The 25,874-nt window shown below is 40.9% G+C and overlaps 1 protein-coding gene across 1 annotated transcript in view; it reads left to right on the top strand.

The window, feature by feature from the left end:
* Nucleotides 1-1,656: 1,656 nt before the first annotated feature.
* Nucleotides 1,657-25,874, top strand: part of tead1a (TEA domain family member 1a) — a 48,681-nt gene continuing 24,463 nt past the window's right edge. Inside the window, exons 1-2 of the mRNA XM_072386604.1 lie at nt 1,657-1,975; nt 19,877-20,259. Coding sequence (XP_072242705.1) covers nt 20,055-20,259 — 205 coding nt within the window. The 5' untranslated portion in view covers nt 1,657-1,975; nt 19,877-20,054. The remainder of the gene's footprint in view (nt 1,976-19,876; nt 20,260-25,874) is intronic.

The following is a 25,874-nucleotide window of genomic DNA, read 5'->3' as shown; positions in this document are numbered from 1 at the left end:
TCTTTGTTTGTTCATTTAAAGTTATGATGATTTGGACCCATTGGTTTACATAAATATATATAGTTAATAAGCCAACTGAAAGTAAAATTTACATGAAACCAGCTGTTTGTTGTTGGATTAATGGAGTTAAGGTGGATCCGTTTTTTTTTTTTTTTTTTTAATGGCTAATGTCAATCATTATGAGAGCAGGTTGGCCAACAGTTGATGAACCCTGACATTTTAATTTAATTTAATAAAATGCAACACGAAAATGATGAATTGAGTGAACATTCAACACTGTTTGCTTCCATAAATCCATTCTGCATGAATCACAGCAGCTGCACTGTTGAAACGTCTTACAAAGCAGATGTTTATAAACCAGTTTGACCAGGTGTCTGTTCCTGCGGAAGAGGTGGAGAATAATCAGATGATCAACCGGTTCATTAAGCTATGTAATAAGCTGAATGTAAGGTAGACCCGACACCTAAATAACAAGGTACGTTTGTACATTTTCTATAACGCAATAAAAACTTTTATATTCAGTTTGTGAATGAATTTGAATCTTTTTTAACAGACACACGTTCAAATAAATGATTTTTGAGTGTCTTCACAAACCAGCGCCATTTTATTTAGATCGAACATGTCTAGAAAAGCACATTAAACATTATGTTACGTCACCCTTCCTTTTTATTTACACTTTTAATCATTCAGGAGCTGTCACCGTGTTTCACAGGAATCCATATTTCAGCTGCTCACTCTGTGGTTGGTGTTGTCCAGTTCTCCTGTTTTTTTTTTAACTTATTGTTGATTCTTTGACAGAGTTAGCTCATAATGATGAGCCACGGCCCATCCTCACTTGGACAGACTAAACCTGTGGTGGAGGCTCGTTTTATACCCAATGCTGACACCCTCACCTGTCACATGCTAATCATCTGGGAGCAGACTCTTCCAGTAGATGAAGATTACAGAAGTCTTTCTTTGACTGTTACTTTGTATTTGCGTGTGTTGCAGCCTTGAATTTTAAATTTGTTTATAATTTCTGAACACGATGAAGTTGTTCAGTGAAGACAGAAAATCATGTCTCGTGTTCTTGTGTCTGTAAAACAGAAACTCAAACATACAGATTTAAAAGTGCTTATTGCACTGTAGAAAATGTCCAAACTTTTCTGGGAATTGACATAAATTTATAATTTGAAACGTGTTTTTGTAAACATTGTCACAAAGACGTGAATCACAGCTGAACTGTGTTTTGTCGGACTTTGTAGAGAATCTCTAACCTTCTTTAAAGTCGTGCTATAAATTTTCACCATTATGTCTTTTATATTTGCTTCAACTGCAGCCAACAAGGAAGGCTGTAGCATCAAAACCTCTGGATGTCCTGAATGGGCTAATTAATTATTTCTTATATTCTACTTCCTGTCAGAAAGCTGAATGTTTACTGTGTTGTATATTTCCTTCCTTTCTTGTATAAAGCGTGCCAAAAAGTTTTATAATTAACTCGTACAAAGCTGCTGTCAAGAGTGTTTTCTTGAGCTTCACCTTTTCTGATCCGTGGTCAGCCAAGCACAACAGGCCGTGTTTTATCTCGACCCTCCTCCTCCGCTGAATGGAGTTTGGGTGCTCCACTCTTTTCTTTTGTTGTTGAACGCAGCCCTTACAGTCCGGTCCCTTCCCCCTCGTCCTCCTTCTTTTCCTTTTTTCTTTTCCACCCATCCTCCCATCGCTCACTCACTGTTTCATCCAGGGTGACGCCAGTCCCTCACCCCGCCCCGTTCAACTCAGTCCGCTGCGTTCATTTCATTCCTGCTCCCATTCCGCGCATATTTCGCATCCTTGGAGAGACGCTGCGCATTTTACGCACTCAGCGCGCCCGATCCTTCATCAAAGCAAAAGCGAGAGGAGGCTGTGGAGTTCGCGGAGGGCTTCGTGGTGTTGTAGCGACTCAGATCCGTGGAAAAGTGTGGGAATTAATCCATAAAGAGGCGTTTGGATCGAGGTAAGTTCCCGAAGAGGAATCCCCCCCCCCCTCCTTCAGCTTGTAGCCTGCGCGTCTGAAAGCCCCCGGACGTTTCGCTTGTTTCTAAAACCCTAAAGTCATCACTGAAGCTGAAATTAAAACAGTTTTGGCAACATCGCGAGCTAAATCCGCACGCGTACACCACGTAAAGATGTTAAACAAGTCTAACAAGCTGATTAATCCTTTGCCGTGTTGAGCCTCACAGCGAGAGATGTCGCTTTCACTCCAGTTTTATCCCCTTTCTGTCGATACCAAAGAACAAACCTTGTTTACTCCCACTTGCGTCTCCCTTATATTACATTACACATGTGAGATTTTTGCCCAGCGGTGTCGTGTTCGTAAATTGAGCAGCGTGTGGGGCGAAAAGCATGAAAACATTTTCGCTGCGGCGCTGGGAGGCAGCTTAACAAAGCTGGGAGTGAATGGGGGACTTGTTGCATCGGCGGGGTTTTTCTCTTTTCCTACACAGGCAGGCCCCAGTCAGGGAAACAGGCCACAGGCTGATAACAGCCAGTGTTTACCCAGTGGACAGAGCACATCATATGCTCAATGAGAGCGCGATCATACAGGCAGCCGGCGGGTTTGTCAACGCGTTTTCTCCTTCCCTCCATCTCTGGAGGAATAAAAACACTCAATCTGGAGTTGAAACTAATTCTTATCAATTGGAGTTATTTGATCTGCTCATGCTGACATCTTTCACACTTTAATTCCATGTTTCATGTTTGTAGGCTGAAGCAGCTTCTCTGATGATGACAGTATATTCTTTGACAAGGTGGTTTAAATGAGTCATTTGGCTTCTTTCGGGTGATTTCACTGCAGCCGATGGGGACTTTCTGAGAACCCCAACAGCTTTTTAAACCAGTCGATATTTAAGCTGATGGTTGTGTTTTGTACTTCCTTTTAAAAAATGATTAAAGGACTGCTCCTGTCCTTTATAGCTTCAGATGTGTGGTAACGCAGGCCAAACCACAATGTAATTATTGGAGAAAATTACAGCCTGTAGGATGAAACACAGTAGATGCATTTATTCTGTAACAGTAATCCGTTTGTCAGATGTTGGGAGCTATGTTGGATAAAAGGATTATAACTCAGAGAAAAGTCGCTATGGCTTCTGTTTTGAGGGGAGTTACAGGCTAAATGAGACGGTCATTAGGGGTTGAATATTTGTCTTTGTTAATGACTTGATGTGTACCTTGTAAAATGATGGGGGGCAAAAATGAACCTCATTTAAAACTTTTTTTTTTAGGAATTTAATCTGCAGATTGTCTTTGCAGCTGATTAACTTTCTTCCAAAAAAGCTAAAAAAACCTAATGAATAATCCCTCTTTTCTTAGTCCAGCCATCCAAAGTTATTAAACTGTAATATTTTAGTTGCTGAAACCAGATGAAACAGGGATTTTTGCCATTAAAAAATGACTCAAATGATTGATTGTCTAACCTGGTTGCTGATTGTCTGTCGATCAACTGATTTGAGCTCCACAGTTACAGAACAATCTGAAAACAGATTAATTGTATTACTACTTTTAACCGTCTTTAAAATGTCAGTAAAGGAGAGAAAAAAGAGAATATTTAAGTGAAATATGCATTTAAATCAGTGTCTGCAGAGTAGGTTTTGGTCTGATAACTGCAGGCAGCAGAGTTAAAAATGCTGAATAAATGAAACCTGGTGATGCTCCTGCGCCTGTATCCTGTTACCATCACTCATGAAAAGTGCCACAAATGTGGTGTCCATTTAAAAAGTTTCTGAAAATGATAAGTCGGGCTGTCCTGGAAGTGTCACAGAGGATTGAGATGTGTGTGTGTGTGTGTGTCATTGTCTTTGCTGTGTCTGGGCCTTTGAGTGTAGAAAGCTTTGTCAGTCACTCTGTGCAAACTGCCTCCACTTTCCTCCCCTCTCCCCTCTCCCCCACACTCCCCCATGCCTCTCCCTCTCCAGTCCGTTGACATCTGTTTTGAGTGCTCCATGCACCTGTAGAGACCAGGGAAGTGTGTGTGTGTGTGTGTTACGGAAAGAAAGAGGAGGGCGAAGGGAGGTGCAGAATGCAAATCCAGGCGTTTGTTCTGGGCCTAAGCAACGCAGACCGACTGACTAACGACCATTTGGTGTGTGTGTGTGTGTGTGTGTACACATTTATGTGTGTATTTGCCTCTTGCTGTCCAGGCCAGGCAGGCAGGCCTATTGTTGCAGCAGCAACAGGCGTCGGTGGATGAGGACGCACCATATGGCCTCTGTGTGCTTTAGTCACAACCGCTGTGTATGTGCTCGTGTTTGTGTGTGTTCATCGTCTCCATCAATGCTGCAGCAATATGGTGGAGTTTGGAGCGCCGGGCAGCTCGCAGCCGTCCTCCTTGTTGTCTCATCTGTCGTCTTATTTCGAGGCAGGAGGACAAAATCCGGCACACAGAATTTTATGGGACTGGGATTCGGAGGGGAAATCTTCCTGGTATGAAACCAAGTCTTGTGATGCTCCACTTTTTCTAAGTTCTATATATTTTTTGGCAGAATTTGTCGCAGCTTGTGCGTGGTGCATGTAGTCGGTGTAATGTTCAAATGAATCAACAGGTGAATCCTGGCTCTGAGTTGATGATTCTGGCTCTAAAGATGCAAATTATCGCTTCTTTATAAACAGCCTCTGTTTAATCCTGATGAAAGAGCTTTTGACTGACTGGTTTTCGATGATTTTCCTGCATTCTTTAGCATGCAGCAGGATACAGGAGGACAAATCCAGTTAATTGGATAAAAACTGTAAAAGAGGCATGTTGGGGTGGGAGTCCCAGCTCATTTGTAATGAAATTTGGGGAGCGGAGCTGGTTTATTAGAGCAACAATGCTGAGTGGGAGTTTGTTGGGGGGCAAAGTGGGGAAAGGGAGGGTGTGGTGGGGGGGCCAGGCTTTGTTTAGAGGAGGGTGGGAACAATAGGCATCCTCCTGGGTGGGGTGGGATTGGGGGTGTTGGTGTGCATAGGATGGGGGGGTAGCTCTGGTTCCTGGCTGCAGGAGGCCAGTCGATCCTGTGCTGGCTTGTCTGACTGCTCAGGCTCTCCGTCTCCTCTCTCATCATTAGCACTAATGCAGAAACACGTGAAAATGTATGTTTTAATTTATTCTCATCTGCGCTGGTTATCAAAACTATGATTTATATTTTCTGGATGACAAAAAGTCTATGTGAGGCAAAAACAGAAGGACCTGCTTTGTATTCCTTTGCCTTTCTTCACTGTAAACATGTGAAGTTTCTTAAAGTGTTAAATAAAATCTGGACAGAGTGTGTCCTGCAGTAAAATAATCACTGTCATGTGCTGGAAAAGACCAGGCCAACATGGTGGCAGTTTATCAGTGAAAAAAGATACCATACGGGAAAATAATAGGGTTTTGTTAAGTTTCTAGCAGCTTATCACGGAGATATCGCTCATCTCTGCACCACCGTGTGCGATACACTTCGCTGCAGAGCTGAAAGCATCATAAAGAAAAGAGTCAAACTGTGTGATTACACATAGATGGAAAAACGTATTTACTGACGCTGCTATAGCTGATTATATCAGTTGGGCTCTACCAGAGATATGGATTATGTGTCCCTTTTTATAAGCTGCACTAAATTATACTGTGCACACGGTGTGTGTGTGTAAACATCGCAGAGCAGCAGTTTAAAATGAAGCACTGACACTGATTTTACACGATCAACTCATTTCTGTGTTTCTCTCAGTCGTCAAAATAAGCGCTCATTGTAGTTGTTGATTAGTTCCAATCAGATCTCTTGTCTCATTAAATGTTTAAGTTTCTTTATATTTGACTGAGAGAATGTGTTTGACAAGCAAACTTTTAAAGAAACGGATCAGATTAGTTAAGATGGAAATGTTCATGAATGCATTATTATGTTCATTATTATGTTCATGTTTTTATAAGGTCATTTACTTACAGAAAGACTTATAATAATGATGATGTGGGAGAGATGGTAAGTCACATGCTAAGCGTAGAAGTCAGATAAATCTTTAAGAGAAAGGAAGAGATTGAGGTGTATTTCTTTAGTCTTCGCAGATAACCCAATAAAAAAATCTTTGCTGTGGACCAGAAACATTTCCAGGTGACTCAGCCTTAGCGTGGAAATGATCTCAGCCTTTCAGGGCCTCAGCCCCAAGCAGATGAATGGATGACACAAGCTAACCCTCCATGGGAAGTCTGAATCAACCCTCACGCTTCCTGAGCTCAGCAGGAAGCAAGCAGGAAGTCTAGATTTCAACTACTTCTTGTGTACTTTCCCGGTTGGAGGACCTGACATGATAAACACGCAGCAGAGCGGGACAGCGGCTCACTCTGCTCGCCGTTACTCCCACAGTGGAAAAAAGTTTGCCTGCTGTTGTGCTCACGACCTCGGTTGTTGTGCAGGCGGGCGCTGATCATTAACTGTTCTTGGTTCGAAGGCCGATCAATTATTAATAAGATAGATGAATAATTGTTTCATTAAAACCGGGCGAGTTTACTCTGACTGAACGTTTGAGCAGCGTTTACTTTTCCCGGAGCTTCTTTTGGACATTTGAACAGCTGACTCTGGTTTGTCTTCGTGTTCCTGAGATGCTATTAGCAGCTGGCAGCAGGAAATGCAACAGAGAAAAAGAAACCTGATCTTCCATTAGAGTCAGCGAGACTGTTTAACTCTGAAAAGATGAAATAACAGGCTTTCATCTTGAATAGTGAAAGTTAAATTGTTCTTAATTAAGAAAATGGAGCTCTTCTCAATTGAATGCACTTTTTCCGGCTGCAGCCCTGATGGGCCTGAAGCACCGAGCTAATTAGCTTGTTCTCTGAAAATGTGTCTGACTTTTCTTGAGTTGTAGAATTTTACCTGCAACATTTGTAGTTCAGCAAACGTGTTACACCTCCCGTCTTCCTCAGGTTACGAGTCATTTTACACAGTGTAATGCAGATATTTCTAGTACAATGAAACTTGGTATTCAGTCTTTTAGCGCTAGCTTGCTTTTGTGAGCTTTATTTTTGCATTATTACAGATTTGGAAATAAGGTTGAGTGTGAGAAATGAGGATTTTGTGTCACAAAATTCAGTCTTTTTAGTTCCTTGGCTAATATTTTGATTGGATTATGATTACAATGAATTGAGCTCCAATTGGCTTGAATTGGACTATATTAGTTAAGTGTCTTGGGATGACATTTGTTGTAATTTGGCACGAAATAAACTATAAAAACTGAATTGAATTGAATATCTGAGTGGTCTTGGTGACAGTGGGGGGAAGAAAAGGCTACTTTTACAATCATTATGCCTCTTAGTCTCAACATTTTTACATTTCACTGTCTCCACTTGTGAATGCTCAACCTCAGGATTGCAATAAATCGGATGGACGCTTCTACCTGAAGCAGTCCCCCTCACATTTGGGCAGTGGTGGTCCAGATCACAAAGACCAGCTTCAGTTGTTTTAATGTGGCAGTTAAAAACTGGAATACAGGGGCCAATTTAAAATAATTTTGGATATATACCTGTGTATACCTGTGTATACAGTCAAAAATCTCAAAAATGTCAAAAATGAAATTATTCTGAGGAATCTGACAGTTGATTCTGGTGCAGGATACCACGATAAACAATGTTAATATAAGTTATTATTGCAGTTTGATAGAAAACGCTGATAAATTATTTCTAGAACCTGTTTAGACGGTTTTGATGTTTCATTGTGGATTTTATAAACCAGACAGTTGTTTAACTTGTCCAGATTCCTTCATGTAACAAAGACATGAAACTTTGGGCTAAAAAATGCATTCAGTATATTTTTTGTTGGTAGCAATTAGAAGGTATTTAAAGAAAAAAGGATTTAAAAAGTGAATAAATTAGATAAAATATTATATTTTTTGTGTTAAAACCTCACCTTTTTTTAAAATATAGCTGAATATCTTATCATAAATACACTTTTAGCCTTTTTAATACACCAAACTATCTGAAAATAAATTGAGATCCAGATGATTTTAACTGTGTATTAACCATCACGGCTCAGAGCCAGCTGTGAGTTAATGGGGTGAAAACAAAGTCTTTTAGAAGAAATAGAATCTTTGTATGTTAACCTTTAAAACAGTAACTACTTACAGATATTCAGCTGACTAAACTCGTGGCTTTTTCACAGGAAGGGGACGTTTTACCTTGGAAAAAATGTCTAAATACTCTGAATAGCAAATGTGTTCCGTGTTATCTGGATAAATGATGAGCAAAGTGATAAAGATCATACTTATAAATCCTTGAGGGAGGAGTTAAAATGTAGCAAGGTAGATCACTGAAAAAATATTTAAAAGAACAATTAAATGAAGCCAGTTTGATCCTTTATTTTAGGCTCAAGAAATGAAGAATTATTGGTTTGATTATTCCTCTGTTGATTTATGGAAGTGCTTCTTCAAGACATCAGACACCTTTACAGTAAGGATTCGCTTGATTTTGGTCTGTGAAGCTTCGCCAGAGACTCGGATGTAGAGAAAGAGGAGTAAGAAATAACCAGACAATGAGGTTGAAGCCAGTTACTTCCTTTAAATAAGCTGCCAACATGTTTACGGGATGCACAGTCGCTGAACTCCCTGCCTCCTAACCTGCTTCTGTCTAAATAAAGCAGCACCCGAGTTTTAATGGACCACAGATGGAAAACACAGTTCAGGGGCTAATTCATTTTGTATGTGTGTGTTTGGAGGAGTGGATGAAAGAGTGGAGCCTGTGTTAGCTGTGGAGGATGTAATTGTGGTGCAGAGATGGGGAGATGGAGGTCACTGTGCTCTTTTTCACGTTCATGGAGCTGTACAATGCTCCTTTGCAAGGTGTTGGATAAGATTCATACATGCAGACACACACATGTAACACACGTGGTGTCCGTCTCGGCACAATGCTCCCGTGTTCGCACTTATTAAATGGTGTTGGTATTGCTGTAACCTCCCCAGGCCTCTCTTTCCACTGGTGGAGGATATTGCCTTGCGTGTGCGTGTGTGTGTGTGATAGTGTACATGTGACAACAAACCTCCCAATCCCCAGGAAGAGGCCGGATAATGGCCCAGGCTGACTCAGCAAAAACCAGTAGAAGAAGAATGACAGAGAGGGACGGAGAACAGAGAGCAGAGCTGCTGGCAAAACCTTTTACCGTCACATTTCCAGGAGGAAATAAGCACTTCACTGTATCAGCGTCCAATCTGTGACCAATTACTGTGTGTGTGCATAAATGTTAATGCCGCTGTGAGACGAGATGGTGAAATAACGAGGAGCGCACGCTGTGAATCACAGACTCTTCGCCACTCATAAAGCAAGTCTCTCTCAGTCTTTCTCAAGAGTGTATTAGCGCTGAGAAAGAATAAAAGAAGCTTTACTGGTTTCTTTTCAGTGATGCTTTTTCATTCGGCTTATTGAAAATTAGGCTTTGTGAGTTTAAACATGAAATCAGGTCAGAACTAATCCAACCAACTCAAGACTCTGATAGAGGTGTGTGTGTGTGTGTGTGTGTGTCCCTGCATTGTGTAAGATGAATTGATCAGTGGTGGATTCATTGAATCGTGTCCATCTGAACTAAGAAATGTGAATGCAGAGACGCGCGTCAGCACCAAGACAAACATGATGAATGATGGAGAACTGAGCTGATTCATTACATTTGAAATGGAGGTTTAGAAAATCAGTTTGGTCTGCATTGAACAAATCTGTGGAGGTAAAGTGTTCTTATGGGTGATCCAAAAGAAAAACGCTGCTTATTGTTGATTGTTTTGCAGTCACTGGTGCTGCAGTTCCTTGAAATCTCTTAGTTACCTACATTGTGCGTCATGGCCGGTGCTGCACTTGCCCACAGGTGGTGGAAGCTGTCACATGGCTGATGTTTGTGCAGCAGCCTTTTTCCTGCTTGTTGACCTTTTTTTACAGCCTTGCCCTGCACTCACTTCACACAAAATGCCATCATGTGCGAGTGGTCCATAAGTAGCACCACCACATGGAGAAGGGAACGTGCCTGGAATGTACTGAAAGCACATTCAGAAGCAGTCAAGGACGCATGTCATCACAGAACTCATGTTTAGTTGACCACCTGACTCCTCTGCAGGAAGTTCAACGACTCTAATGTGCATGAAGCAGAACTAATCTTCCATTTAGCTCTGGCCAAACGTGTTGCATAAAGTTTTGAAGCCAGCATGTGTGACAGTTCTCTTTTTAAGCTGTAATGCTGGCTGCGGTCAGTTGGAAGAGCTGATCGTTGTGGACAGGAAGTATTCACACTCTTAACTTAAAGGGGAACTCCGGTATATTTAAACCTAGACCTTATTTCTGGCATGAAATACGTTTATCTTCTCACCGAGAACAGTCAGCATCCTTCGGAAGCTATTTAGAAAACTCGCGATCAGTGTATATCCATATAACGGAGTGAACAGGGCAGGGACGATGCAGCCTCTAAATAAGTCTTTATTTCACCAATACTTTAAGAAGAATGAATGAACGAATGTGTACTATTACTCTGTTAGCTCATAGGTGCTGTTATGTGGCTACTTGCGGCAACAGGAGACCTAACGGAGGGATTTCTACACAGGCACTCTACTGGGACCACTTCATCCACACGCCCCCCCGGAGCGCAGTTTATTTACTCTTTTCTCTGACAGTCGGCTAACTTCACACGGAGTTTGCTACTGTGAGTTTTGTGCAACATGGCCGTATATTTATCAAATTTTGACAACGTGAACGACGACTTTGAGTAAAATGGACGTTCTTACCGGAGTGAATGAGCTGTGCTGCAGCCATGCGTGAGGATGAAGTGGTCCCAGTAGAGGTGTGTGTAGAATTCCCTCTGTTAGCTCTCCTATAGCTGCTAGTAGTCACATAACAGCACCTATGAGCTAACAGACCAATAGTACACATTCGTTCATTCATTCGGCTTAAAGTATTGGTGAAATAAAGACAGATAATGCCTTATTTAGAGGCTGCATCGCCTAAGCCCTGTTCACTCCGTTATATGGATCGCGAGTTATCTAAATATCTTCCGAAGAACATCGACTTTCGCCAAACTGTTCTCGGTCAGTAGATAAACGTATTTCATGCCAGAAATAAGGTCTAGGTTTAAAAATACCGGAGTTCCCCTTTAAATCAAACTACTGATCCAGCACTGGAAAAGTAGTCCATTTTGAAGTTAAATTCCTGAAAATATACGTCCTCAATATTTAATAAGCTCTGATGCCTCTCAATACAATCAAAGCTCAATTTTACTGTTGTAGTTGGTTTCGATAGGCTGCTCAGAAATAATCTGTTGAATATTTTCTTTATTGCTAATTTGTTTGGTTATGTTGTAAATATCTAAATTTGTTAAGCATCTGAAGCTATGGGATAAAGGAAGGAAAGTAACTACGTTTGCCTAGGAAATGCAGTGCAGAATTGGAACGTTACATGAAAAGGGAATGCTCCAAGGAGGTAGAAATATCTCAAATTTGTATTTAAGCACAGTTCATTACTGTCCACCACTGATTCTAGATCAGAGTCTGGCCTTTAATTGCTCTCATATAGAAAAAAACTTAAAGTTTAAGCTTTGAAAGTGTTCATTTTTACTGTTGATGTGAAACTTTTGACCACTAGTGTTACTACAGTGCACCTGTTACACTAACATCGAGCTTTTCTTCATTGTCGTCAATGGAAAATGATTTAATAAGCATTCATTTTCAGATAAAATTCTGCAGGTATTTATGTGCTCCAACTCTGATCCGTAGTGATCTGACACCTGAGTGTGTTGTTCTCTGAACTGCATGACCACAGCCCTGAATTAAGTTATAAAAAGCACACGTTCAGCGACGGCTGTGCCTCTCATACAGGCACCAATGTGCCGATGAAAATAAAGATATTCATTAGCCGGCATAACAGCTGGCAGCTTACAGTCTCACAGAGCTATTACAGGCCGGTTTTACTCGCTTTTGGATGCACAAACAGCTAACTTTGGTGCCCCTCAGAGACTTTGTTGTGCTGAACCGTGCACTGGGATCTACAGAAAGAGGTGTGATAGCGACTGTGTTCCTGGTAGTTTGTTGTGAGTGAACTTGATTTGTTTTGCACATGCTCGGCACAAGTCTTGATCAAAAATAAATGCCAATTTTCCCAGGACGTCTTCAGAAATTGTGATCCACAGCCTGCAGGATAGTGAAATGCCAATAGCAATCTACAGGGTTGTTCCTGGAAACAATAATTGGAATCAGTGCACCTGAAGAAGAGCCGATCACCCGTGTTAAATACTTAACCTATGCTGTGTATACTTGGTAATTTTGGTGTGAAAAGGTTACACGTCAACACCAAGCTATACTTCTGAAGCTCATACTTAACAGATAATTGACTGTAACTACGTGATTTGTTATGTTGGATTGTTCGAACACAAGTTGGCTTGATTTGGATTCTTGGGGTAACGATTTGATTCAAACCGGAATCTAAATTAACAACAAAAGAGCATCAATTAAATCATTATAAAATCTAAAGTCTTTGTTGTGTCGATCTTTTGAGGTGAAACAGGTGATTTGGTGGCAGTTTGGTAAAGGGGTATAAAAATAGCTGAAATTATTTGCATGCATTGTTTAAACTGCAACCTTTAGAGCGAATGTGATTCTTGATTAAAATTGGAAAGTTTTCATACATTTTCTTAAATAGGGTTAAACGGATGTTAATTGTGTACAACCCTGCTTTATTATTTTGCTGATTATCCCTATTGGACAGATTGTATTAAACTCAATGCATAACTATACAAATGTGTTTTAAAAGAGACACAATAACTGCATTTTATTAGATTGGTTCCCATAAAGTCCAGTGTGGCGTTCAGGGATAGGCAGTACATTAGCTCAGGCTGAAATCATAAACTTAAATACATTCTGACTGTTTGAATAACATGAGGTGTACTTGAATGAGGTTACCTTGTGAATGTCTGCTGTGGAGGCTGTTAACATAGCAAGATAAATGAAGCCCCCCAGAGTCTGTTCAGATACTCGCATTTACACTCGTGTAAAAACATGAATGCGGTGCCATTCGGTCCTTGGTGTAAAATGAATTTATTGTAAAAGCAGAAAACAAGAAATATCACCTTGGACCTGAATAGGTCCGAGTGCTTTAAGGCCGACAACAGGAAAACATGAAGTAACACTGAAAAATGGAGCGTTTGCCTTGAGGTTTATGAGACAATCCTCTTATGTTAAAAGTGAAAGTATTAAAAGAAGCAGCCAAACAGATGCCTTCGAGTGGCTGAAAGACCTCAACACTCTGTGCTGACACACTCAGGTTTCCTGTGGTAGTGAAGACACTCAGAGACAGAGACAAAGCATTACATGTAATTACTACCTAAGTGGCCTGCTTTTGAACATATGGAGGATTCAAGCCATGTATGCCTGCATTGAGCTGGCTTCTGGTGGAAACAAGTGCTGTAAGAAGGAAGGGGCAGAGGGAGAACATGAGAGTGCAAGGCAGCTGCAGGATTGTGGCTGTATGCCCTGTGTGTGTTCTCCCGAGGGCTGGCACTGACACCATGGAGCCTGCTGTCCTGGCTGGAGTGGCCTGGGCCTGCCTGGTGACAGAGAGGCACACAGAGAGGAGGGGTATCCAGGGTGCAGAGGACTCGCCCAGTAGTCACAGTTGATTGTTGTGTGACTAATGTCTTTCTCCAGCGTCCATCTGCTGCTGGGCCCCTCTCACACTAACATCTCCTCTGTAGTTCTTCTGTTGACTTCTCGTCTCTTCTCTCGAAACACAGCATGAGTGATCTGAATGCTTATACCGAACGTGGACTCACATTTTTATAAAATTAGATGGGCCACAGTTGCTATTCGCTGTTCCCTTTTTGCCTTGTGCTTTGTGACGTTTCGCTAACTCTTTAAAACTTGCACATCATTCAGACAAACTTCAGCACCTTATTAACAACCCATCGAAAATAATGTGGACCCACCTAATTTAAGGGGCTCTGTTGCATTCTTGTGTCTTGTGTCTGCTTCTTGGTTTGCGGCACCTCTTAAAACCTTCAAAGTCATCGGTTCTAGCGTCTCGTGTAAATCAGTGAAACACAATAGAAGTTGACCGATATGGTTTTTCTATTGTTGATGCTGTTCTTTAGAAATCAGGGCAGCCGAAGGCTGATATATGATGCTGTTTTATCTATTCGGCTGCTCTTCTTTTTCTCTCCCTCTGTTAGAATATGAAAGTATAATGTTAACTAAGTCTTCTCAGTTCCAAAGTAGCATAGGATTAATCAGATTTTCATATCTAACCAGTTAAATATATGGGTTTGATGTATTAGAGTTTAAGTCTTATTGTTCTTCCAGGAAGTCACCGTGTGACAGTTTTTATTCAAATATGTGGTCATAAGCTTGTAGCTCAGCACTTTGAATGACACATTTTACTGTTTTATGTTTCCATAGTGACAGCACTGTGCTGCCATTGATGCACCTGCCTGTTAATTGGCTTTGTATGCTCTGGTGTTGGTTTTTGTCTATTTTATTTATCTATAGTTTAAAAAAAGGGGGTTTGGGGAAGGGTCGGTCACCAGTGTCCCCAACTTAATGATTGTGGTCACCAGATGCTAAAATATATATTTAATTGTCTTCTGGGTGCAATTTAGGAATTAGAGATGAAAGATTTCTGTGTCACAGACTGGTGGAGGAAGAAGAAATGAGACGAGTAGACACGATTGAGACAAATGGGAGGAAAGTTGTGTGTGTAGGCAGGCTTGTTGGGCCAGTGAAGGTGTATTAAGGCATAATGCTGGAGTTGCAGTAATACACTTAGCCCTTTTTCAGATTTTCTGCTCAGCCCACCACTGCTCTGGGGAGAGGGGGTAGCAGTGTGAAAACCGTTGTTTGTTGTGACAAACCTGACGAGTTATTACCTGAATTTACAACTTTCCTCAGCTTCACAGAGCTTAACAGCGAGTTCAAGCTCATTGTTTTGCTGTCAAGCTCACAACTTTACTGTTGAGGCCCACTCCCTCTTCTTTCATAGAGTCTTTCAGAAGTAGACAGCTGTTCCATTAAAAGGGCACTATAACACCACTGTACCCTTCAGACATCGTTAGCCGCTTGCTGGGAAAAAACAGTGGGACATTTAGTGGCTGAAATCCAGATAGTTTTATTTCTCAGTAGCTGGCACCAAAAACCAACATGGGATTGATATTTATTGTATTATTACTGACCAAATGAATTGACTGATAACAGCATGATGTGTGTCGCTGTGCCTTGTACGTTTCGAAGATGTAAACGGCACAGAGGCTAAATATGACCTGATCTCAATGAAAACCAAACAGTTGTATGTTGTTCAAAGGCAGCATGTCTGGCATGCTGAAGTCATTGCTTTATTACATTTTGAACTGCATCAAGAGACACTTTTCAACTAAGTGCGCCAACCCTGAAACTTTGTCTCAGTTCCTCCGACAATGAACTTTTTAAAGATCTTTAGGTCGATTTAGCAATACGGCGTGGTGTCTGGAATGTAAACTGTTGGGTAGGTGAGTATAGAAAAGGATTCAAATATCAGTTTTAACTGACTGATGGAAGAAAAAAATTTAATTAGGGTTATTCTCGCATCCTTTTACTTGAGTAAAAAATAGTAGTGCACTGTGGAAAGATTCGTGGGCAGGTTAATTGGATGAATTTAAAAAGCTTTTAATACTTTTATGTTTTAAGGTCATTTTTATGGACGCATTGACGTGTTTTATTTTACTGCTGTTCTTGTTTGACATCAGGTGGTTGTTCGTACCATAGCTGTCCTGTGTGTAAAGTTTGTCCTTAAGTACAATACTTAGATAAAGACTGAATTTGATTACATTTCCACTATTTCATCTGAATAAGAAACGATCATCAACGTACATTGCATTACCAAACTTCTTTTACCTTGCATGCTGTGCTGTTTTCACCTAAGAAGAATCACATGTTGATGCCAGCAGCGGAGCGCTGAATTTTCTCAAATATCGGGGAAAGTGAAACTAAAACGGTTTCTTGTTTTTATTTTACATTTCATGTAAAATTTTGTTCAGCTTTCAGATATTTAGACTGATTTTCTGAAAAAGACTTGTGTGCCAACATGCTAGCGTTAGCATTGTTGCTCTACCTGCAGCTTTAAAGGTTCTCACACGTGATCTCTCGGTAAGAACATTTATGTGGAGTGAAATCCACTCAGTGTCATGATTTGACAACATAATTTGTTATAACCATTTAAAGTTTTGAACTTTAGAAGTTTGAGCTGATCCACATTGTGCAAGTGTGCGTCTGACTCACAACAGTTTATTATATTTGCAAGTTTTATTTGTTTATAGGTTGTGTATCTTTCTGCTGGCTTACATTGTATTTCGTGTAAAATGTCTTGGTTCATCTCCGTGAGGTTGAAGATTGAAGTAATTTAACTCTGCAGTAACATTGACAGAGACGGTTTTTAACATTATGGCCTTCAACACTGTTTTGAAAGTTCACAACCCCTAAATGCAGAATAGGACTGTTTGATGTTTGAAGATTGTTGGGCAATTTTTAAAAGGGACTTTTGAGTGTTTTTTGATACAAGAGATGTAGAAATGAAGCCATGGAAGTATAAAGCCCTTTGTCAGCACTTCAGCAGTGGGCCTTTAGATATTGAATGTTTTGTGAGTAGTTCTTCATCTGAAAATGTCTGAAAAAGTTGCTGCGTTTGTATAACTTCATGTCTTAAGCTTCATGCTGATATCGTCATCTTTTTATGAAGGACACCTTAAAAGATGAGCTGAATGCAGGAACGCTTTTATACCTTTTATCCAAACTTCACTTTACTGTCAAGGTCTTGAAGAAAAGGCATCGGGTCCTTTTGATGCATTTTAATTACTTTTTAGAATGAGCCAAAACACAGAGAAGCCCCTCTTATAGCTCTTCATAATATTTCACCAGCAGCTGCTGCCAAACTTCGGTTTTACTTCTTTTAGATCTTACTGTGGCTTTTTATACAGTTGACCACTTGGTTTTAATCTAACGTCTTAATTTGGTAGGTTATCATTAAGTAAAGCTGTTCACAAGCATTATGAATTTAAATTTATACGCATTCAACTGACAGTTCTGTTTGTTTACTCCGTCAACACATTTGGACGAAAGATCTTTCATCCTGGATTACATAACAGATGAGCTTCCTGCTCCTTTGTAATGGTTTCATTATGATTTTATAACAGCCCAGTTACATTACTTAAACTGTCAATATTCTACTTTTCCATAATGTCGAGCTCATGCAGATTGAACAAGTGCATACACACAGAAAGCCAGCACAACACTGCAGCATTTTCACATATTCCCACTCCCTGAATCCATATCAACATAAGAGAAATGCTTCTTTTTATCTGTAATGAGGTAGGCACCATAGTACAATTAAATTAGCATCAAAATAAGCCGCCTCGCTAAACTAGCAATGCTGGTCTGTCTGTGCAGTTGGCTGTGAGATGAGCACGCAAAAGTCTACAAAGAGACACTGCTGCTTTGTTTCTTGTTAGATAAAGTTGGATATATTGTGATTTATTCTCAGTTGTCCAGTAAACCTACAGTATTTTGAGATCTGAATCAGTCTAAGAAGGTTTATTTATGAACTAATAGTTGAGGTTCCCACTCAGGTAAAACTTTAGATTTCTTTTCCAAATGCAAGTGGTCAGATTTCCGTTCACTAGTAAATCAAATCTAAATTGATCCTTTTAAAAGCATTAAAAAAAAAAAAAATTTGAATCAGACATGTTTCCATTGATCGGTTTAAAATGAAAACTCGAGGCTGTGCAGTGTCACCATAGGGTGGCGGTATAAGCTGTGCTGCTTGTGCTTGTAATTCAGTAGAAGAAGTAGTTGTCCAAACTGGAAATGCACCTGGAAGAAGAACACAGACGTGGTAGCCATCCACATGAAAATGTATAACTCTTAAAAAGAAAGAAAATCAAACTTAAAAACAACATAAATGTCATTTTTAAGCCTCTACTGCAAAAGTTGGCAAAGTTTGCAATGAAATTGTTGAACTGTTTGCCCCTACAAAACCTATCAAGTCTTAACCTGGTTTGAACCACCAGCGACAAAACTGAAGCCCCATATTTTCTTAAGTGTTAAAGGTCAAGAACACAGAGCATACAAATAGATAGCATAGAATTTGGTTCCCCTCCATCTTTGTAAGATGAGAAAATGTGTGCTACTAGTGAAGAGGGATACTTGACTTTAACACACACACAAAAAAATAATTTTGACAAATGCACACAAACTCTGTAAAGGAAACAAATGCTGCTGTGGCTCAACCATACAGCCAGCTGGGTGAATGAATCCTTGTTTGAATGGAAAAGTGCTGCAGAGGGTCAGGAGGGAAGCATGGAAGACGGCGAGGGTGGGAAGCTTGAGAGGAAACGGATATGAGGGTGAATAGAATAAGCATGGAGAGAGCACCAGAGGACAAACTCTGGTAAAGCTACTAGATCCCCTTCATTACTCATGCCTGTGAGTCCAAGCCAGCGGATGTTTTCGTGCCGACTTGCAGTGTTTTCCCTCTGGTGTTAAAAAAAAAAAAAAGAGCCTTGAGCTGAGCTCAAGTGTTCAGATGAAGTTAAAATGTGTCCAAAATGTTCCCTGCTGCTTTGCATGCTTCACTTGCATGCGTGCGTACTGTCAAGTGTAATTGTGTTAAAATTAGCCTGGCTGACACACACACAGAGATTTCACACTGCAGGCTTGTTCAGGCTGTGGCAGGGGACAGTGCATGGGAAGTGTGAACAGTAGAAGACCAGACAAAATGACATGTGTTCGCCCAAGGGGCTGGCACTGTAATTGTGTGTGTCACTGTGCATGTGTGTGCATATGTTTACGTGTGAGTGTGGTGGTTACTGCGCCAACCCTGCTGTTTACCGTGGGGGATTTTAGAAGAATTGTAGGCAGCTGGCAAGCCCCTTCAGTTCCTTTCTTTCTTTTTTTTCCCCTCCTCCCTTGAAATCTGTTTTTACTGGTGTGTAGTTGGACTCCGTTTGTCCCCCACTCACTTGCTCCACTTACGTGCATGTGGATTTGATGTACCGCAGCGGTTTAACAAAATAGGCAATTTCCTTCCTGAAAAGAAGCAATAATTTCCTTGTAGCAGCCTGGATACAGTCTTAAGACATGTTGCTCAGGACTTAAAGCTACATTGGAATATATCTTTTAGTGAATTTCACACTCAATATTGGCATGAATCATAGCATAGAGAGATTAATGGCTTTTTCTTTCTTTTGTTTTTAATCCTGGGTTAATTTAAATCAAAACAGCTGCACGATCAGTTCTTTAAGGATTCAGGTTGTTATCCCCTCAAATCTTGAAGAGCGAGACTATATTCAGCTAAAACTTCCAGCAGGTTTAATGAAATTTGAAAAAAAAAAGCTCACCATTTTAAGATGTGAAATGCTTTGGCCTCAGTTGTTTTAGTAAAGGTCTGTTAGTTTTTTTGTTGCTGTTTTTTTTTAAGTAATGCAGCGGATCAACTGAGACTTTAATCTTTTTGCTTATAGTTTACAGTGTGTGTCAGCTGCAGTAAATGATGTAAGAGCTGTGTGTGGTTTCCCCTCTGATGAAAAACACAAAAAACAAAACCAAAATTATTCTAAAAGTGTAGAAAATGCTATAACGTTTCACAAAACACAACAAAACAAATGAATACTCCCCTGAGGGTGAAAACGATGTAGAAGACGGACATGTTGCAAACCAAAACGACAGCAAACTTTCAGAAAAATGTGCTGACGGAGCAGAAAACACATTTTATGACACGTACGGCAAGAAATGAGCACAGTGGGCCCGAGATGAAAAACACAAAAATTACACAAAAGCGTGTAAACACTTGTATTCTGTGTATTCTGAAGTTTAGTTTGGTTGCTTCCCTGTAGTTGAACGACTGTATGAACTAACACAACATTTGTTTTTGTCTTCCTCTCTGCAGGCTTCCTGCAGTGTGGCGCTGGTTTGCCATTTCTGGTGGACGTACCATTATCGAAGTTAGCATTAGCCTTCAGTTTCTACAGTTATTACCATTGTTACTAATTAAAGCTTGAGTTTAGCATTAGTTTTGCCACCACTAGCACTGAACTCACATCCACTAGTTAACGTCAGCTGCCAGTATGGAGCACAGTAGCTGGAGCGGCAGTGAGAGTCCGGGGGAGGACATGGACAGACTGAGTGATTCAGGAGGGGACAAGACCATGGACGGGGACCCTGAGGGGGTCTGGAGCCCGGACATCGAGCAGAGCTTCCAGGAGGCTCTGGCCATCTATCCGCCCTGTGGGAGGAGGAAGATTATTCTCTCAGATGAAGGAAAGATGTATGGTGAGTGACTCCAGCGTTACTCGGTGTGAATAATATGCCTTTGAAAGTAGCATTAAATTTGCAACGGACCAATTAGCTCATTTAAAGGTGTTTTAACACAGGTGAGATGAAGTTCATGTGGATCTCTGGGCTCTAACGTCTCACACAGACTCATGAATGTTGGTTACACTGTCCAGGTAATGTCTCTTGTTAGTGTACTTGTATTGTGACGAGCGCCAACAGTTCGTATTGTTCACTTTGGGCGTTGCGCTGGAACGCAGTATCTCCGAACAACGATTTAACCACATCCTGTGATTGGCCGAGCTGTTGAGGCGCTGCTGTTAGACGGTGTGAATAACGACACAGACGGCTGTGATGGAGGGATGTCTCGCTGCGCATCAAGTGTCAGAGACACAGGAAAGAAAGATAAGCTGTAAAACGGAGGACGTGGAAGCAGGCTGTAGGTGCATTATGTGTGTGTGAATGAGTATGTGAGCGTGACAGAAGAGGCAGCGTATTTGTGTGTGTGAACTAATAGAGTGATGAACAGATGGTCCTCTGGCTGCCACCAGCTGCGTCCCCCTCCGACTCCATTTCACTCTTTTTTCTTTGCTTTGCTTTCTATCTGTTTGTCGAGTGCACTCTACTGATTTCTGTATGAAAAGTGAGTTTTTCAAATCTTTATTTCCTTTACAGATTCCTACTCTGTGAGCTCAGATTTAACACGTTACAGTGTTTACACATTAATATTTAAATTTTAACAATGGGCAGGATTGCACTTTAGAGTAATAAAGAGGCTCCTTAAAGGGACAAACTGAAACCAGATAATCCCAACAACAACCCTAACAACGGTGTTATTTTAGTTTTCTGTAGCTCAGTGGACTAAAAATAGCAATGGCACTATTAAACCAGTTGCACAAAACACCTTAAGTTAAGGCTTTCTTCTTGGAGTTTAGGGCAATTTCCTTTAATGGTGTTGTTTTAGTTTGGAAGGTTCCGTAGGGAAATGATCTGGAAGCATCTAGGGCCTTTACATCTTCCTCAAAGTTCCAAGATACATTTTAATGTGGGGAAACTCAAAATATTCTTAAGATGACAGTCTATAGGTGCTTCAAATCAAAGGCTATATAGACGGAGGCACACCCATCGGTAAAATAAATCAAGGTTATAGTTGCTAAGTTGCAACAAAATTGGAGAAAACTAGCAAGCGAAGCTGTCCCAAGAAGACATTCACGCAATCCGAGAAGGCAGCTTTAAACAAAGCAGCTGTCTTTCTTTACAATAACAAAGCTACAGACTCACCTACGAGTTTGTCACCCAAGTGGTGCAGCAGGAGTGCAACAAGCAAGCGATGAAATGTCGGGTGTTTACCACCGTCTGGCTGCCAGCCAATCAGCACAGTTGGCTACAGTAAGACCTTTGCCATTGACAAGATTGCAAGGTTTGTAGCAAAGATAAGCAATCTATCTGTGTTGTTTCAGGACAGAGGTTTGGGGAACTTTTGATGGAGTTAGGGCCATGATACACTTGACATTTACTGTAAGTTCTTTATACTGAGGAGCAGAGGTGAAGCCACACAGCTGGTCATGTTGCAGGAGGCATCTGCAGCACACTGGATTCATTAAACACCTCTTATAAAGCGGCTGTAGCTGTCCCATAAACTATTTGAGTTCAGAGCGATGTTCAGATTCATTCAAAAAACGTAATGTTATCCCAGACCTAATTTATGGTTTCGGCACTGGCTTGTGTGGGTATACTAGGGTCCATTTAGCCACTCTTAACCCTTTTCCACGAAATCATTTCCAGGGCTGGTTCGGGGCCAATACTGGTCCTGGTTCACAACTCGCTCAACTTGCGAACCAGCTGAGAACCAGTTTGCTTTTCCATAGCTCGGGGTGCTAAGGGGAGCCACGTTACGTCGCTGCGTTTGCCGACACGTTGGTGCAAACATGGAAGCAACAACAACACGGGGAAGAAGAAGAAGCAGCAGCAACAACAATAATGGATGACTTTGCGTTTGTACAGCTGCTGCTTCTGGCTGCTTCATCGGAATCAGAAAACGGTAGATCCGATATGTTTGTGTTGATCGGCAGGTTTTGAGTGGACGGCGATTACGTTCTAGGAGACAGGTAATAACCTAATAACGTTTTGAGTCTTATCTTACTTGCACTGAATGTGAGATGGTTATGTTAGCCTTTGTTATGAGCTAACGTTAGCCGGCGCTATGTCCCTGCTGGAATCGTCACAAATTCACAAATATATTAGGCTACTGGCGATTTTTAAGTCGCCGCTCTGAACCCCCCCCCAGCAAAGAGCTGCTGCTACCCTGGAACCGTTTTTTTCTGGCCCAGAGCCAGTTCTTTGTCAGTGGACACAGAGAACCCGGTTCCAAACTAAGCACTGGCCCTGAACCAGCCCTGGAACCGATTTGGTGGAAAAGGGGTATCTGTGCTGGTGTCCATGCGGCCCAGAACTTTGTGACTGAGCATTAAAAAGTACACAAGTATAAGTGCTATTGAAATCTGTTCTTCCATCTAGGTCAAATAAAAAAGAAATGGGAGGTAATTTTGTTCCCACGTGACTGTGGACTCATTTTGTATCACAAAGCACCTTTTTGTCGTCTCTTTTAAAATGTAAAGACGAAATAAAACTACTTCCTGAGTTTGTCACATCACAGGTTTTGGTCTTTGCTGACCTTTTTTACTCAATCCCTGGATTGTTAAGGCAGGTCTTAAATTACAAATCCATGACACAGGATTTGTAATGTTTACTGTGCACCTACAGTTTAACAGGCTAAATCTATAATTCGGTAAAACACAGTTCTCAGCCTTTTCGTCTTAACACATAACTTGTTTCCATGCAAAACTTTGAATTTACTTGACTCTGACACTCTATATGTAAGGTTTTGTTTTGTTCTTCCTCTTACTTTTAAGGAATCCCTTAAAGTTATTTACAGTGTTGAACAAAATACTGAATTTAAATCTAAATTTCAGTGCTACATTGCTGAGTTTATGTTGACGGAAGAAGAGAAATGAAACCGTCCTAAGAATAGTTACCCAGCTGGATTTCCTTAATGATGAGCTCTTCAATTGATTTTACAATATAGATTCTACCATGAGTTCGTTAAAGATTTGTCTGACTGTTTAGAGCTGGATCATTCCGCTTTATGCTGCTCTACTCCTCCAGCTCCTCAGCAAAACATTTTCCACCATTTTATGCTAACTGTTTCTTCTTCTTCTTTTGAAGTATTAAGTTCAGTCTTTTCATGCTTCCTTTTATTTTCAGATTCGTGTCTTCTTCTTTAATTCCTCCTCTTTTTCCCCTCGTTTACAACTGGGGCCACATTAACGCAGATTTAAGACGGTTTAAGTAGGAATTTGCAAAAACAAACAGGAAACTGAGTATTGGCTGAAATAGCAAATGTGATGGTGTACTTTTAGCATTAAGGTTTCAGGAAAAACAACCTCAGATCAAAACATAATGGACGTATGTGGCTGTATGGAGCAATGAGACCTGAAATGTTGACATGCAGAAGTCCCACTGATACTAAAACTCCTGCTCAAGCTCCTTTCGTGTTATTGATCAGTCTCCAATCAATCAGTCTCACTCTGTTCTCTGCCTTGGTGGCATGATCAGCGCTGTTTGTTTATCATGTTGACTCTGTGTCCAGCTTGTTGACACGTTTATCATAGTGACCTAATCAAGTTAGACAGTGTCTGTTTTCAGCAGCAGAGCAGGAGAGGGCGTAAATGGCAAAAAAGGGATGAGCAGCATTTGGCCTCGAGACTGGGGGGGTTTTAATCGTTACCTGGAACATCTGTGCAAAACAGACTCACGAAACAGCTTCCAGTTTCTTCTAATGTTTGGCTCCTGGTTCCCACAGAAGAGGACAGGCTCACATTTCAGTTCATGCATGCTGTGTCACTGGACTCTTGAGAGCATGAAGTCTGTGCTGTTTTTTTTTTTTTTTCCTGCTTGCACAGGAGCTACATAGTGTACACACAAAATATTTAGGCTACTTGAAAAGCATTAATTTCTTTGCAGTTCAAAGCAAACCCCACTATGATTAACTGGGGTTTTGTGGTTTTCTTGAGTGTTGCATTAAAGCAAAATGAGTGGCGGGTGAATAATCCCACAAAGAAGAAAAATATCAGAAGGTTAGGGGACCTAGGAGGGTCTAAAATACCTCCCGTGGGCCACAAGGAAATGGATTTTAATAGAAAAGAAAGAAAATGTACTAAAAGTGCTGTGATAATGTGGATGCATAAAAGGAGGAAATTACAAACAGGTGAATAATAGCGCTATTATCCCTGGCAAAGGTACAGCGAGGGTACAGTGTGATGGCTGGTGGCTTTGTCCCCCACAGACACATCCAATACAGAGCTGCTGGACCAATATGAAAATAAGCATTTATTTTCCTTTTCTACCTTTTCAAGCAGAGGATTAAGGGCACGTCAAAGTAGATGTTTGTGAAGGAAACCACAAAATTACAATGCCAATCAAGGCCGTGTAGGCGGTGGCAGGGTGAGACTACTACTGTCGTGATATTGTGTAAAACAAGCATACGTTTCCTATCAATGAACAATGTGATGCTGTCTTACTAGAGATGTTTCTTCATGTCTGTCATCAGAGCTGAGCGGCCTTGTTTGTTTACTGAAAACACGGCAAAAATATTACAAACTCCACTTATTACAGCATCACCGACTGCTCGAGGAGAAGACCGCCTCTTTCTGTGACTGCAGATTAAAACACCAGCTTTTGTCTCCTCGTGTCTTGTATAACATTTGCTCCTCTTTAAGCTCTGTTTTTGTCTCGACCACCTCTAAAGAAAGTATGTGCCTTTCCCCTGCTGTGTCTCACTGTTATGGGTGATATGTTTTATTTCTTTAGCTCCATTATCACCTGTGGTTATCTTTCCCAGTTGGGCTGTAATTTACAGCATTGTGAAAAAGTCCTGAGTCTCCTCTCATTTATTTCTTTATATTTTGCTCCCAAGCAGCCAGACTTTCTTTTAAAGTGGTCTTGAGCAACGGTTCTCCAAGATTTTAGAAGGTTTTCTAAAGTTTTTTTTATTTGGAAATGGACTGTTTTTTTTCACTAATTTTCACAAAGACACATCATTTGTTCCCATTTCTTTAGTTGCATCTCTGAAAAACACCAAAGATAACACAGTTTGACAGACAGAAAATAGGATTTCTGCAGCAACAAGGTGATTCCCAAAGAGCTATTAGCTGAAAACTTGGCATATCTCAGCACAGTGTGCAGTGTGTCCCTAAAACATTTGAGGAAACTGGACAAGTGGAGAACAAAAGAAGAAATGTCAGGCCTAAAAAACTATCTACAGCAGATGGACAGTATCTGAAAGTGACGTCCTTAAGAAAGAGGAAAAAATCCAGCAAAGACCTGACAGGACCTGAGAGATGCATCTGGACCTTCAGCTGATCCATCTACTGTTGGCCCAAGCCTCATCAGAAATGGTCTCCATGGAAGGGTGGCTGTCAAGAAGCCATTCTTAAGGAAGGGAAACAGGGAGAAATTTACAAGAAAGCAAGAGTAAGAGAGTTCAAGCTACGTTGAGGTACTGAAGGTGTCATACCTAAACCTAAAATATGCTGTATTTCCGTTTATGTTTGCAT

This window comes from Leuresthes tenuis, unplaced genomic scaffold (genome assembly GCF_036924035.1).
Source record: "Leuresthes tenuis unplaced genomic scaffold, fLeuTen1.0.hap1 SCAF_5, whole genome shotgun sequence".
Classification (NCBI taxonomy): domain Eukaryota; kingdom Metazoa; phylum Chordata; class Actinopteri; order Atheriniformes; family Atherinopsidae; genus Leuresthes; species Leuresthes tenuis.
This window is presented reverse-complemented; position numbering and strand designations above follow the sequence as displayed.